This window comes from Lepidochelys kempii, chromosome 1, assembly GCF_965140265.1.
Source record: "Lepidochelys kempii isolate rLepKem1 chromosome 1, rLepKem1.hap2, whole genome shotgun sequence".
Classification (NCBI taxonomy): Eukaryota; Metazoa; Chordata; order Testudines; family Cheloniidae; genus Lepidochelys; species Lepidochelys kempii.
The window spans coordinates 230,665,654-230,681,637 of record NC_133256.1 but is presented as its reverse complement, the minus strand read 5'-3'; the positions used below and the strand labels follow the sequence as shown (position 1 = coordinate 230,681,637).

General features: G+C 43.9%; 2 protein-coding genes across 13 annotated transcripts in view; both read right to left on the bottom strand.

The window, feature by feature from the left end:
• Nucleotides 1–15,984, bottom strand: part of LMNTD1 (lamin tail domain containing 1) — a 295,913-nt gene that overhangs the window by 154,215 nt on the left and 125,714 nt on the right. The window lies entirely within an intron of this gene.
• LOC140900472 (uncharacterized) lies at nt 13,128–15,442 on the bottom strand. Its single transcript, XM_073317800.1, has 2 exons — nt 14,223–15,442; nt 13,128–13,666 (listed from the first exon to the last, which is right to left on the bottom strand). The coding sequence occupies exons 1-2, from the start codon at nt 14,602–14,604 to the stop codon at nt 13,146–13,148; spliced, it is 903 nt and encodes a 300-aa protein (XP_073173901.1). The 5' UTR covers nt 14,605–15,442; the 3' UTR covers nt 13,128–13,145.

Genomic DNA, 15,984 nt, shown 5'->3' with positions numbered 1-15,984 from the left:
CAGTTCATTAAATCCAAAATTAGCTACCATAGTTCTGGTTTCAGAGTAACAGCCGTGTTAGTCTGTATTCGCAAAAAGAAAAGGAGTACTAGTGGCACCTTAAAGACTAACCAATTTATTTGAGCATAAGCTTTCGTGAGCTACAGCTCACTTCATCGGATGCATTCCATGAAGTGAGCTGTAGCTCACGAAAGCTTATGCTCAAATAAATTGGTTAGTCTCTAAGGTGCCACAAGTCCTCCTTTTCTTTCTGCCATAGTTCTGTAGATTGTCACATGCCTTTCTCTGCAATCACCTTCCTGTCTTTAATGTACATGAGGGGACTGACTCTGCAATCCTTATGCATGTTGGGTAGTGACACTGATTTCAGTAGAATTATTCACATGAGAAAATGCTATTCAGTTTAAGGACTGCAAAGGTGACCACTAGAAGGAGTGTTCCTCCCTGATAATTTGGCTGTACAAGGAAACTTTCAAATGTTGCTCACAGTTACACCAGTGCAATTGCACTGATTTTAGTGCTATTGGTACCGGGATAACAGAGAGAAAAATTTAGCCCAGAGAGTCTTTGCTATACAATGCAAATTATTTATTATGTTAACTATATCACAATAACAACCTCACATGACAAATCTTCCCCAACACACCCCAATAAGTTGCAACACTAGGACTTCCTGTAAATCCTGATGCTAATGCTAATCTTAAAGGTAGTAATGACACAATACTTTATAATTATAACATAGCACTAAATGAGAAAGGATGGCCCAGCAGCTAGGGCACTAGCCCGCTGTTCAGGAAACCCAGGCTCAATTCCCTGCTCTGCCACAGACTTATTGTGTGACCTTGGTCAAGTCACTTTGTCTTTCTGTGCCTCTGTTTCTCAGCTGTAAAACAGGGACAATAGCACTTTCTTTACTTCACAGAGGTAGTGTGAGGAAAAATATATTACAGATTGTGAAGTGGTAATGGGTAAACTCAGTATCCGAACATCCCTTCATGCAATGATGTGACATTGCAGGTCTCATTCTACTCTAGCGTCCCCTATTGCTTGTTCTGTTTCTGCAGATGTCTGCAGCTTCCACGGCCCAGCCCTTCAGACAGGTCACCTTTCACATTCAACTCCCTGCCAAAAGCACAACTAGAAGTCCAGACAAACAAAAGGTTCTTCTGCCTCTCTTGGGTTACGCTTCAGCCCACCTTCTGGGCTCCGTGCTTGACCCCTCTGAAGTTCCCTGCTCTTTGTCCCTCCTTGCGGACCCTGCAGGCTGATTCTTTTCTCTTTCAGTGTAGCACCTCCACCCAGGGCTCTCCCCGGAGAGGCCCTTTTTTCCTGGCAGGTTCCCACTGCCTCCCCTCTCCCGGGGTACTTTGGCAGCTTCTCTCAGGGACCCTCCTGCTTCCTATAGATGCTACCTCAGTGTGTCTAACAGGAGCCTAATCTCCTTCCTGCAGCTCCTCTCTTTGCTGAGTTCATTCAGCCCTTTCTTATGAGGCCCAGGTGTTCGTCAGGCAACCACCTGACCCCATTTGCCCCACCCCCTCACACTGGGAGGCTGCTAACTGTGGCACGGGTGAGTCTGGCCCCATTTCTGCTTAAAGGGGTCAGTCATCCTGTGACAGAGGTGGCTCAGATACTATGGTAAGAGGGGCCATAGACATTCCTAAGACAAACAGATATCTATAGATATGCGGTGGAGGCCACATGATTCACTATGAACATCCAGGCACTAGGAATGCAAACATGACCAGTATTTAATCTAGAGAATAGGTGACAGAGAGTTATCTGGGGAAATGAAGTCCTTACAAGTGACAGAAGAGCAGGAACACCCTCTGCAGTGAACAATGGATGCACCAAATTATACCAAGTAGCATGTTTTGTATTTATATAGTGTAGCCCATAGGGCTAGCTTGTCTTTATTATATTCACTGCTTTGCATTATATTCAGCAGTAATGCAAGGAACCTACAGGCCTGAATCCTGTAAGATGTTAGCTTCAGCAAGTTAGCATAAGGCTTGAGGCCTATAAACTTTGAACAGATAAATGGCCCAATGGAAAACCCCAAGTACTGGAGAGCTGGATATAGAGTGTTTAAGACAAATTTCTCACCACATGAACAACCAACCACAAGGGTGTCCAAGAGTCCAACCATAAAAGAGTCATGGCAATGAATTGACATACGAAACAGGTACATGAGCTACCTCTGCAGATACCTAACCACAAGAGGACCACGGTAACGAATTGATGTATATGATAATAAGTTGAAATCACTGATATACTAACTTACAGGAGAAGGACACACCAACATTAGTAAGGTGAGGAAATACAAATAAGGAAAAGGGGGAAAATCCCTACTGAATATGCATCAAACATGGTGGCGTCAGCGTATCATATAATAAAAGTTGCATTCCAGCCTAGGGGCAGTAGGAGAAAGAGATGTAATCCTTGGGAGGTGCCAGAATGATGGCCACTCGTGATGATGGGGAAGGTGATGAAGAAGATGATGGCTAACATTTCAGGTTGTTCTACCAAGGATGATGTGAGTATATGGATGTGCAGATGTACATTCTATAGTATCTTTATCTACGTTACTGAGTTGGGGCATTTGCAACTGTGCTAAATGTATTAATAAACTATTTGTAAATATAGAGGAATACCTACAGTGAGTGTTGCAAATGTGCATCGGGGTTCCCAACTATATAATAATTGGAATGATACTAGACCTGAATAATATTTGGGACGAGAACCTCTCAACCCTCAAAGTGATAACTGGGGATTCTTAAGTAATTAATAAAATATATGTATATAGTCTATAGATCGGATTACAATAAAAAAAATCTGTACAAACCAGGATAAAGATCATCTTTAACAGGAATGGTTTAGCAATATTCAGAATGGGGAATTAACTGCATCAGAGGAATGGCCCCTTAAATTTAAACATTGGGTGTAAATAAAGCAACCACATCTTCCCTGTGTGAGCCTACGTTCCCCAGTGGTGAGACCACGCAACTTGGAAAGGATGCACTGAGGTCCCTGGCTCTCAGCCTGGATGTCATCGGATAAAACATTTCCTCATCCCTTCGGCCTTCATCACTGCAGGAAAAGAGGACGGGGGGCTCTTTCGAAACCAGATCCTACATAAGAACTTAACTTTTCTGCTTGTATAAATTACACACAAAGGCCACAGCCCTGAAATTGGAACCAGGCAGGTGGACCTTTATGCCCATTGGGAGCACCACTGACTTCAAGATTAGCCCTTAAATATATGCAAGAGGCTACCATTACATTCTCTTAGGGTGTAAAAGCTCTGTAGAAAGTGAAGTAGGGTGAACAAGGAGCATACCAAGTTCAAGCACATTTTCATTTTGCTTTAGCCTACTGGGAATTACACTGCATTTTGCTGCAGTCATTTCAATTGTAACTTTACTAGCATTGCCACATGTTACATCCTCAACCAGTCCAGGAGAGTGCACGAACACTCAAATGCCTTCCCTTTCCAAAACATATTTAAAAATTAGTAGTGAGGAGGGTACATTAGCCTGAATAACTTTAGCAAGGCCAACAGGCTAAGAAAGAATGGGCTTGGCACTTATTCTGCAATTCTTAGAGTGTCTTGCCCAAAGTCACATGTCAGAACTCAATAGCTTCTGGTTTCTGTTCCTGTGCTCTGTACTCTCTTTGAGATTTCCCCAACTTCTTGCGTGAGAATGCCAGATCCCCTCTGATTTCTGGACCAAAGAGAAATTTGGAAAAGCTTCAGACTTTTTGCATCTGTATCCAAAATGAACCTCTGAACCTTTGGATGGTCCATCTGCCACTAATAAAAAGTTATTGTAAACGGAACCTAATGCTGCTCCTTTCCTTAAAGGAAATTATACTTCATGTCAACAAGTCCAGTCTCCATCATAATTGATATTTCACTCATTGTAGGTTATGCAAGCATGCTCACTGTCAGCTGTATGATCTTTCATCTCTAACAGCTGAGGGAGAATGACTATAGAATGACGCCATGATATTTCTGTTCCCGTTGAGCATCAAGAAGTCTGCAGCCACACTCTTTCATCTCCTCCTTCAAATCCTCTTTTTACTGCATTCTCATAGCACCTCTAAAACAGTCATTGTACAAATAAAACAATCAAATCTCAATGTCAGCCAGGTGACAAGGAAAACAGACACAACATACTATATAAGATGAGAGAAAACAGAAGTTTAAACAGAGGACAGGGTTGGGAGTCCCTATTGGTCCCTGGGAAAAACTCTGAGTCCACTCCCTTGTAAATCTGATAGTCTGGTAACCTCTGAAGGGACTTAAACTTCAATACATTAAGTATTTGATAAAACAAACAAACAAGTCACATATCCCCCACTGAGCCTCTTCTCCCCTGCCTTGCCACACTTCTCTTGGCATAAAGTTGTGATAGTAAGGGGAAGAGAAGAATGAAAAGTCCTCAGTGGGATAAGAAGAGAGGAAAGGATCTACCAGAAAAATAAGAAAGCAGCTGAAAAGTGTAGACACATTCCATCCCCTACCTTGCTTTCTACCGTCTGATGGGAGATCACTTCTTTCTTAGGGCTTCTCCACACTTTCTGGGGGATTGATGAGCAGCAATTGATGCATCGGTGGTAGACCCACTAAATCAACCACAGATCATTCCCCTTCGACTCCTGTGCTCCACCAGATTGAGAAGAGTAGGGGGAGTTGATGGAAGAGTGTCTCCCGTTGACATTGCGTAGTGTGGACCCCACGTAGTGTGGACCCCGCGTAGTTCTAAGCTACGTTGATTTGAGTTATGCTATTCACATAACTCAAATTGCATAGCTTAGATCGAATATCTCCTGTAGTGTATACAAGGCCTTAGAGTCTACAGTCTGGAAGGAAGCCTTTGTTGATACCTGCTCCTAGTACTGTTGCTCCTGCTATTGTTCCCATGTCCCTATTGATAGTAAATGCCTTTCAAGTGGAAGTGGAAAAGTTGTTTCTTTGGCAGATTTTAACATTCACATGGCCTACAAATAGCAGATTTTGCTGACAATGGGAACACTCTTTCTCTGCCTCATAGAAATACACTTCCTTTTGGTACTCAATTACTTTCTCTTTCAGATCTAATCTTGTGACATAGTAGTACGGGTACATTTTTGGTGGCAGGTGTGAAAGTGTTCCACTGCAACAAGTTCTGTAGTCCTTTTGTGCCTGGTAATGTAACAAACTTAACCCTATTTGCAGTTCTTTTCTATAATCTTACTTGATACTCACTGTAATTCAGTGTGAGTGTCACCAGAATACTCTGGTTGCTTTGATTTGCCAGAATGGGGTAAAACATCTGGAGTCTTTTGGTGAATCGGGCCCATTGGGTTGTATTAAGCACCAAGTAAGATTCTGGTTAAGTGAACTTTATGGCTGCTCTGCATTACTGGAGCAGCAAAAAAACATCCGGGACATAACTGTGTGAACCCAGCCCTCTATGAACAGTCCTTCTATATATTTAAAATGTATAATGCATTATATATACTATTATCTCACAATGCTCAGCAGTTACAACGATTAGTGTTGTAACATTCTACAATAAGAAAGTGAGAAGTGGTGGGAAACAGATGACAAGATGAAGTGAATGGCTGGCATTACTGAGCATTAAGAAATTGGCTAACCAATTGCACAAGTATCACACTGTGACAGTTATTTCCTATTTTAAATATAAGGAAATAGCGCTGGTATTTATGGTACTGCTGTGTAGCAACTCTTTGTAAATATTAACTTTTTAATGGTGACCACTATATGTGGCCAGCATAGAACATGAAGGGAATAGGCTGATTTCGTAAAAGGAATGGAAAGCCAGGTGTGGAAGCAAATGGACTGTTGCAGTTAGATGGGATAGCAGCATACGGTCATTCATTGAAAGGGGAGTATGGAAAGCATAGAAGGCCAGGAAGTGGCATGTATTTTTGTCAAATTGAACTGTACCTTTTTAAAAGGTATAAAAGGCGAAGCTTCTGCTCCCATTTGAATTTTGAACGTAACTATGTCTGTGTAATTCCTATCCAGAGGCTTGTGCTCAGCTGCAGTTAATTATTTTTTCTTTGAAATGCATAGAACATATGCACCCTAACATATGAAAAATGTGCAGAAATAGTGCAAGTATATTTGACTGAAGGCACTACATTAGAGTTTTAAAAAGTGCCTAGGACCTTGCACGATCAAGCCTGGTCTGAGTAATTCCCATTTACTTCAATGAGAATTACTCATACCTATGGTGACCCCAGTACCTCTGGGAGGTATTAACATTGGGCTTGTTGTTGATTAGGGATCCAAAGAGCAACAGAAACCCATCTCTTTAAATATCTCCAGGCTTAGCTCAGAAAAAAAAATGCAGAGAATCTTTTAAACATGTTTCTTTGGTTCTGGATTCTCTCTCTCTCTGAAATTGCATTCAGGTAAAACTATTGCTGAGAATTAATACTGGTTGAATTCAGGTTTTATTCACCCTGAACCCAACAAGCCAATGCTAGTGAGTTCATGTTGTGACCCACAGACCTCTTGATGCCAAATGACACATGGCATAAAGGGTGCATAAGGATTACAGTGATCCCCTGGCTCTCGTATTTACATTCTAGCTCACCAAAGAGAGTCATGTAATGTCTCTAATGACAGTTCATATCATACAGGTCCTCAAGCATTGTGAAGTGCATGTATGGGTGATATTTAAGGAGCTATATATCTCTCCAAAATATGTTCTTAAAGCATGTAAGGTGACATGCCCTACAATGGTTCCACAAGACAGGAGATAAATGTTTATCTCTCTGGCTACATGTAAATGAAGTATTGCAAGCTTTGAAATGGTAACCTATTAACATATTGAATCAAATACTAACGGAAGGATGTGAAATCAACACGGAAGACGCACACAGGAAAAAACAAGCTGCAGGGGTTTATCCTGTTTGCAAACTAAAACAATGGTTTGGAAGAATATTTCAAGAGGTTGTAGATGAACCACCAGTTATTCCTTCAATCTGCAAGGACAAACTGCCAGCAAGCTTTATCTTATGAGAAGGGTCTCAAAACCAAACTGGCTGAAAATATTGGGGAAAGAACACAGGACAAGAACATCAGATGCATCCGATGAAGTGAGCTGTAGCTCACGAAAGCTTATGCTCAAATAAATTGGTTAGTCTCTAAGGTGCCACTAGTACTCCTTTTCTTTTTGTTAAGCTTAGTCTCTAGAAAGTGTGTTATGATTTTGTTTTATATGAAATCATTGATTCTCATCTCTCACACCAGTTTTTGTTTGAATCTCTATTCCTTCTTAGATAAATGACCTTTTTTTATAATGGAACTCAAGTGCTGTATGTGATACAGGAGAGGGAGTTTAAGGTAAAACTGGTAAACTGTGGTACTTTGGGAACGGGGATCTGGGATTTCTGTGAGTGTCCAGTGATCAGGAGATGCCTACCACAGGGGGACACTTTGAAGAGACTCAAGGGCTGGGGTACATCTGTTGTCAACCTAAAAAATGAAGACAGAGCTGATGTAGCCCAGAGGAGAGTGGCAGATGGGATAGTTGTTTTGGGGAGCTAACACCCCAACTAGTTCAAGCAAGACTCCCTTGTGCTGGAGGCAGGAGATAACAAGGTGACTCAGATGTGGGTGCCCCAAGAATTATCACATGTACTCCCAAGTGAGCCAAGAAAGAACTGATCTGTCAGCACTGAACCATAGCTAGTTGTCTGATCAGCTGCTTATGGGTGTGGCACTGTAACTGAGTGAATACATACATTATAAAGAAAAAGACAGGACAGGGTTTTTGACTGCAAAACAACAACAACAACATTGTTATGGAACAGATTCAGTCCTGGTGTAAAAGGATTCAGCTCCACTGGATTTCATTGGAGTTACACCATTTACACATGAGAGCTGAACTTGGCCCAAAAAAATCACAAGTAGAGGAGAAAGGATCTTCAGTAATTGAGGTTTGAGTGAACAGTCTATTAAAAATCTTGGAGAATTCTTTGGTATAACGTTGCTGTATTTCTGAATGCTCATGTTATTTTATTCAGTTGAATTTTCAAAGCAGCATGTTCTCCTTTAACAAATTGTCAAATAATTTTGTACCCTACTGTGTGAAGAAATTAGTCAGGCCTTTTTATCAGGTTGGCAATATCTGACGAGATAATATAATGCCCCTGGCACTATAAAATATTAAATATTGTGGATTAAGTTCTTGATAAAAGAGCAATAGAAAGTAGCATTTGATTAAAACTGTGCCCTTAAAATAGCTCTTTTAAATCATTTAATTAAAAAATTAAATTGCATTTGAATTGCTTGATTACTGTTTAATAACAGCACAGTGTACATCTAAGCCACTGCTGGAAAAAACAATTTTATCACTAGGAAAGTGTCATAAGTTTAGAAGTTTTGACTCAAAAACCTTCTAATTCTAAGACTTCTGCAGTCTTCATTTTAGAGAGCCAATTCCTTCTTTATATTAAGAATGCATTTTAAAAGTAAAAAGAAAGGTAATTTTGATGGTCTGGATGGAAATCTATCTTGATAGTGCCCCTATAAAATATTCAGGCATTCTGTTCTATTCTTGGCCTGTAGGGACAATGTTTATGGCACTGATCTCCTGTCCCTGAGGAACTCAGCCTCAGTGCCACCTCCCCCACACACAGATTAAAAACCCTGTTCCATATATAAATAGCATTTGTGTCTCCCACAGTGGCAGTAACAGGGTCATGAAAAGAACAAGGGACTTTGAAAAAAATGTTGGTAATGTTCTAAACCAGATGGTCAGTCTGAGCCATCAGGACTTTGAACAATTTCACAGTCATAGGATTTTAAAAATTGTAAATGTCATGATTTCAGCTATTTAAATCTGAAATTTCATTGTGTTGTAATTGTAGGGGTCTTGACACAAAAAGGAGTTGTGGGGGAGTCACAAGGTTATTGTAAGTGGTGGTGGGGTTTGTGGTACTGCTACCCTTACTTCTGCACTGCTGCTGGCAGCGACGTTGCCTTCAGAGCTGGGCAGCTGGAGAGCGGCAGCTGCTGGCCTGGAGCCCAGCTCTGAAGGTAGCACCGCCATGAGCAAAATTAAGGATGACCTGGTATGGTATTGCCACCCTTACTTCTGCACTGCTTCTGGCAGGGCACTGCCTTCAGAGCTGGGTGAAGTAAGGGAGTCAATACCACAACTGCCCTAAAATAATCTTGGAAATCCCTTTTGGGTCAGAACCCCCAGTTTGAGAAACGTTGGTCTCCCCCATGAAATCTGTATAGTATAGGGTAAAAGCACACTGTCATAAATATAAAGGGAAGAGTAAACCCCTTTAAAATCCCTCCTGGCCAGAGGAAAACTCCTCTCACCTGTAAAGGGTTAAGAAGCTAAAGGTAACCTCGCTGGCACCTGACCAAAATGACCAATGAGGAGACAAGATACTTTCAAAAGCTGGGAGGAGGGAGAGAAACAAAGGGTCTCTGTCTTTCGATATGCTGCTTTTGCTGGGGATAGACCAGGAATGGAATCTTAGAACTTTTAGTAAGTAATCTAGCTAGGTATGTGTTAGATTATGATTTCTTTAAATGGCTGAGAAAAGAATTGTGCTGAATAGAATAACTATTTCTGTCTGTGTATCTTTTTTGTAACTTAAGGTTTTGCCTAGAGGGATTCTCTATGTTTTGAATCTAATTACCCTGTAAGGTATCTACCATCGTGATTTTACAGAGGGGTACATTTTACAGATTTCTTTACTTCTATTTACTCCTATTTCTATTAAAAATCTTCTTGTAAGAAAACTGAATGCTTTTTCATTGTTCTCAGGTCCCAGGGTTTGGGTCTGTGGTCACCTATGCAAATTGGTGAGGCTTTTTATCCAACATGTCCCAGGAAAGGGGGGGGGTGCAAGTGTTGGGAGGATTGTTCATTGTTCTTAAGATCCAAGGGTCTGGGTCTGTAGTCACCTAGGCAAATTGGTGAGGCTTTTTACCAAACCTTGTCCAGGAAGTGGGGTACAAGGTTTTGGGAAGTATTTTGGGGGGAAAGACGTTTCCAAACAGCTCTTCCCCAGTAACCAGTATTTGTTTGGTGGTGGTAGCGGCCAATCCAAGGACAAAGGGTGGAATATTTTGTACCTTGGGGAAGTTTTTGACCTAAGCTGGTAAAGATAAGCTTAGGAGGTTTTCATGCAGGTCCCCACATCTGTACCCTAGAGTTCAGAGTGGGGGAGGAACCTTGACACACACAAAAGACCAGATTTCACAGGGGAAGACCACATTTCATGGTCTGACACACATTTTTCATGGCCATGAATTTGGTAGGGCCCTAGTTATGGGTCTATTACAGGCGTGGTGGGGGGTGAGGTTCTGTAGCCTGCAATGTGCAGGCGGTCAGACTACATGATCACAATGATCCCTTCTGACCTCAGAGTCTAGGGGTATGTCTACACTACGAAATTAGGTTGAATTTATAGAAGTCGTTTTTTTAGAAATCGGTTTTATATATTCGAGTGTGTGTGTCCCCACAGAAAATGCTCTAAGTGCATTAAGTGCATTAACTCGGCGGAGCACTTCCACAGTACCGAGGCTAGAGTCGACTTCCAGAGTGTTGCACTGTGGGTAGCTATCCCACGGTTCCCGCAGTCTCTGGGTTGAGACCCAATGCCTGATGGGGCTAAAACATTGCTGCGGGTGGTTCTGGGTACATATCGTCAGGTCCCCATTCCTTCCCTCCCTCCGTGAAAGCAAGGGCAGACAATCGTTTCGCGCCTTTTTTCCTGAGTTACCTGTGCAGACGCCATACCACGGCAAGCATGGAGCCTGCTCAGGTAACTGTCACCCTATGACTCCTGGGTGCTGGCAGACGTGGTACTGCATTGCTACACAGCAGCATCAACCCATTGCCTTGTGGCAGCAGACAGTACAGTATGACTGGTAGCCGTCATCATCATGTCCGAGGTGCTCCTGGCCACGTTGGCCAGGAGCGCCTGGGCAGACATGGGCGCAGGGACTAAATTTGGAGTGACTTGACCAGGTCATTCTCTTTAGTCCTGCAGTCAGTCCTATTGAACCATCTTATGGTGAGCAGGCAGGTGATACAGATTGCTAGCAGTCCTACTGTACCATCTTCTGCCAGGCAGGCAAGAGATGAGGATGGCTAGCAGTCCTACTGCACCGTCTTCTGCCGAGCAGCCATGAGATGTGGATGACTTGCAGTCCTTCTGCACCCGTCTGCTGCCAGCCAAAGATGTAAAAGATAGATGGAGTGGATCAAAACAAGAAATAGACCAGATTTGTTTTGTACTCATTTGCTTCCCCTGCTGCCCCGTCTAGGGGACTCATTCCTCTACGTCATACTGCAGTAACTCACAGAGAAGGTGCAGCGAGGTAAATCTAGCCATGTATCAATCAGAGGCCAGACCAACCTGCTTGTTCCAATAAGAACAATTACTTAGGTGCACCATTTCTTATTGGAACCCTCCGTGAAGTCCTGCCTGAAATACTCATTGATGTAAAGCCACCCCGTTTGTTGATTTTAATTCCCTGTAAGCCAACCCTGTAAGCCAAGTCGTCAGTCGCCCCTCCCTCCATCAGAGCAACGGCAGATAATCGTTCCGCGCCTTTTTTCTGTACGGACGCCATACCAAGGCAAGCATGGATGCCGCTCAGCTCACTTTGGCAATTAGGAGCACATTAAACACCACACGCATTATCCAGCAGTATATGCAGCACCAGAACCTGGCAGAGCGATACCTGGCAAGGAGGCGACGTCAGCGCGGTCACATGAGTGATCAGGACATGGACACAGATGCATCATGGTGCTAATGGGGCAGGTTCATGCTGTGGAATGCCAATTCTGGGCTCAGAAAACAAGCACAGACTGGTGGGACCGCATAGTGTTGCAGGTCTGGGACGATTCCCAGTGGCTGCGAAACTTTTGCATGAGTAAGGGCACTTTCATGGAACTTTGTGACTTGCTTTTCCCTGCCCTGAAGCGCATGAATACCAAGATGAGAGCAGCCCTCACAGTTGAGAAGTGAGTGGTGATAGCCCTGTGGAAGCTTGCAAGGTCAGACAGCTACTGGGCAGTTGGGAATCAATTTGGAGTGGGCAAATCTACTGTGGGGGCTGCTGTGATGCAAGTAGCCCATGCAATCAAAGATCTGCTGATACCAAGGGTAGTGACCCTGGGAAATGTGCAGGTCATAGTGGATGGCTTTGCTGCAATGGGATTCCCCAACTGTGATGGGGCCATAGACGGAACCCATATCCCTATCTTGGCACCGGAGCACCAAGCCGCCGAGTACATAAACCACAAGGGGTACTTTTCAATAGTGCTGCAAGCTCTGGTGGATCACAAGAGACGTTTCACCAACATCAATGTGGGATGGCTGGGAAAGGTACATGACGCTCGCATCTTCAGGAATTCTGGTCTGTTTCAAAAGCTGCAGGAAGGGACTTTATTCCCAGACCAGAAAATAACTGTTGGGGATGTTGAAATGCCTATATGTATCCTTGGGGACCCAGCCTACCCCTTAATGCCATGGCTCATGAAGCCATACACAGGCACCCTGGGCAGTAGTCAGGAGCTGTTCAACTACAGGCTGAGCAAGTGCAGAATGGTGGTAGAATGTGCATTTGGACGTTTAAAGGCGCGTTGGTGCAGTTTACTGACTCGCTTAGACCTCAGCGAAACCAATATTCCCACTGTTATTACTGCTTGCTGTGTGCTCCACAATATCTGTGAGAGTAAGGGGGAGACGTTTATGGCGGGGTGGGAGGTCGAGGCAAATCACCTGGCTGCTGGTTACGCGCAGCCAGACACCAGGGCAGTTAGAAGAGCACAGGAGGGCGCGGTACGCATCAGAGAAGCTTTGAAAACCAGTTTCATGACTGGCCAGGCTACGGTGTGAAAGTTCTGTTTGTTTCTCCTTGATGAAACCCCCCGCCCCTTGGTTCACTCTACTTCCCTGTAAGCTAACCACCCTTCCCTCCTCCCTTCGATCACTGCTTGCAGAGGCAATAAAGTCATTGTTGCTTCACATTCATGCATTCTTTAATCATTCATCACACAAATAAGGGGATGATTACCAAGGTAGCCCAGGAGGGGTGGTGGAGGAGGGAAGGAAAATGCCACACAGCATTTTAAAAGTTTACAACTTTAGAATTTATTGAATGCCAGCCTTCTGTTTTTTGGGCAATCCTCTGTGGTGGAGTGGCTGGTTGGCCGGAGGCCCCCGCACCGTGTTCTTGGGCATCTGGGTGTGGAGGCTATGGAACTTGGGGAGGAGGGCAGTTGGTTACACAGGGGCTGTAGTGGCAGTCTGTGCTCCAGCTGCCTTTGCTGCAGCTCAACCATACACTGGAGCATACTGGTTTGATCCTCCAGCAGCCTCAGCATTGAATCCTGCCTCCTCTCATCATGCTGCCGCCACATTTGAGCTTCAGACCTGTCTTCAGCCCGCCACTTACCCTCTTCAGCCTGCCACCTCTCCTCCCGGTCATTTTGTGCTTTCCTGCACTCTGACATTATTTGCCTCCACGCATTCGTCTGTGCTTTGTCAGTGTGGGAGGACAGCATGAGCTCAGAGAACATTTCATCACGAGTGCGTTTTTTTTTCTTTCTAATCTTCACTAGGCTCTGGGAAGGAGAAGATCCTGTGATCATTGAAACACATGCAGCTGGTGGAGGAAAAAAAAAGGGACAGCAGTATTTAAAAAGACACATTTTATAAAAGTGGCTACACTCTTTCAGGGTAAACCTTGCTGTTAACATTACATACATAGCACATGTGCTTTCATTACAAGGTTGCATTTTGCCTCCCCCCTCCCTGTGGCTAACAGCGGGGAACATTTCTGTTTAGCCACAGGCAAACAGCCCAGCAGGAATAGGTTCCTCTGAGTGTCCCCTGAAGAAAAGCACTCTATTTCAACCAGGTGACCATGAATGATATCTCACTCTCCTGAGGATAACACAGAGAGATAAAGAACGGATGTTGTTTGAACGCCAGCAAACATACACTGCAATGCTTTGTTGTACAATGATTCCCGAGTACGTGTTACTGGTCTGGAGTGGTAAACTGTCCTACCATGGAGGACGCAATAAGGCTGCCCTCCCCAGAAGCCTTTTGCAAAGGCTTTGGGAGTACATCCAGGAGAGCCGCGAATGCCAGGGCAAATTAATCCTTTCATATGCTTGCTTTTAAACCATGTATAGTATTTTAAAAGGTACACTCACCGGATGTCCCTTCTCTGCATGCCGGGTCCAGGAGGCAGTCTTGGGTGGGTTCGGGAGGTACTGGCTCCAGGTCCAGGGTGAGACACAGTTCCTGGCTGTCGGGAAAACCTGTTTCTGTGCTTGCTTGCTGTGAGCTATCTTCTTCATCCCCAAAACCTGCTTCCGTGTTGCCTCCATCTCCATTGAAGGAGTCAAACAACACGGCTGTGGTAGTGGTGGTTGAACCCCCTAAAATGGCATGCAGCTCATCATAGAAGTGACATGTTTGGGGCTCTGACCCGGAGCGGCCATTCGCTTCTCTGGTTTTCTGGTAGGCTTGCCTCAGCTCCTTAAGTTTCACGCGGCACTGCTTTGGGTCCCTGTTATGGCCTCTGTCCTTCATGCTCTGGGAGATTTTCACAAAGGTTTTGGCATTTCAAAAACTGGAACGGAGTTCTGATAGCACGGATTCCTCTCCCCATACAGCAATCAGATCCCGTACCTCCCGTTCAGTCCATGCTGGAGCTCTTTTGCTATTCTGGGATTCCATCATGGTCACCTCTGCTGATGAGCTCTGCATGGTCACCTGCAGCTTGCCACGTTGGCCAAACTTTTGAAATTCAAAAGTTCGTGGGCCTTTTCCTGTCTACCTGGCCAGTGCATCTGAGTTGAGAGTGCTGTCCAGAGCGGTCACAATGGAGCACTCTGGGATAGCTCCCGGAGGCCAATACCGTTAAATTGTGTCCACAATACCCCAAATTCAACCCGGCAAGGCCGGTTTAAGCGCTAATCCACTTGTCAGGGGTGGAGTAAGGAAATCGATTTTAAGAGCCCTTTAAGTCGAAATAAAGGGCTTCATCGTGTGGATCGGTGCAGGTTTACATCGATTTAACGCTGCTAAATTGTTAACGCTACTAAAGTCCTAGTGTAGACCAGGGCTAGAAGAGGTATTCCACAGCAGCATGCACTTGACAGTCCGCAGATATTGTACACACTGGAACCACATAAGACTTCATGGTCATTGGCGAGACGAAAACTCTTTCAGAAAGGCATACACCTTTCACTGGAACTAAAGGAGAACCTACCTCCATGGTAGCAGCATTAGGGTTTACATGCCCTGTAGGCTAGCCACTGAAGGGTAACAATCACCCTCAAGATGCTTTGACTTTCAAAGTAGTAGGGCCTCCTGGTGGTGATATGGGAATATCAGCTGTCCTAGGCTCTATAGACCTAGGTTCTAATCTCACAGATCCTTGGGTTACTGCCCCACCCCAATTTCAGGGGTGTCCTTTCTGCCGGAAGCTGGGAATGGATCACTCCCTGTTCTGTTTGTTCCCTCCGAAGCATCTGGCATTAGCCACTGTTGGAAGACATGAATGGGCATATGAATGTTTAGCACATCTGGCACGTAAATATCTTGTGACACCGGCTACAACAGTGCCATGCAAACACCTGTTGTCACTTTCAGGTGACATTGTAAACAAGAAGTGGGCAGCATTATCTCCTGAAAATGTAAACAAACTTGTTTTCTGAGTGATTGGCTGAACAGGAAGTAGGACTGACTGGACATATAGGCTCTAAAATTTTACATTGTTTTATTTTTGACTGCAGGTTTTTTTTGTACATAATTCTACATTTGTAAGTTCAACTTTCATGTTAAAGAGATTGCACCACAGTACTTGTATTAGGTGAACTGAAAAATATTTCTTTTGTTATTTACAGTGAAAATATTTGTAATCAAAAATATAAAGTGAGCATTGTACACTTTGTATTCTTTGTGGTA

Bases quoted from the DNA above. Each gene is read 5' to 3' on its own strand.
- LOC140900472 (XM_073317800.1), bottom strand. From the start codon at position 14,604: ATGAAGGACAGAGGCCATAACAGGGACCCAAAGCAGTGCCGCGTGAAA. The intron at 13,667-14,222 runs GTGAGTGTACCT...TTCCTCCACCAG, and splicing joins ATGCAGAGAAGGGACATCCG to CTGCATGTGTTTCAATGATC.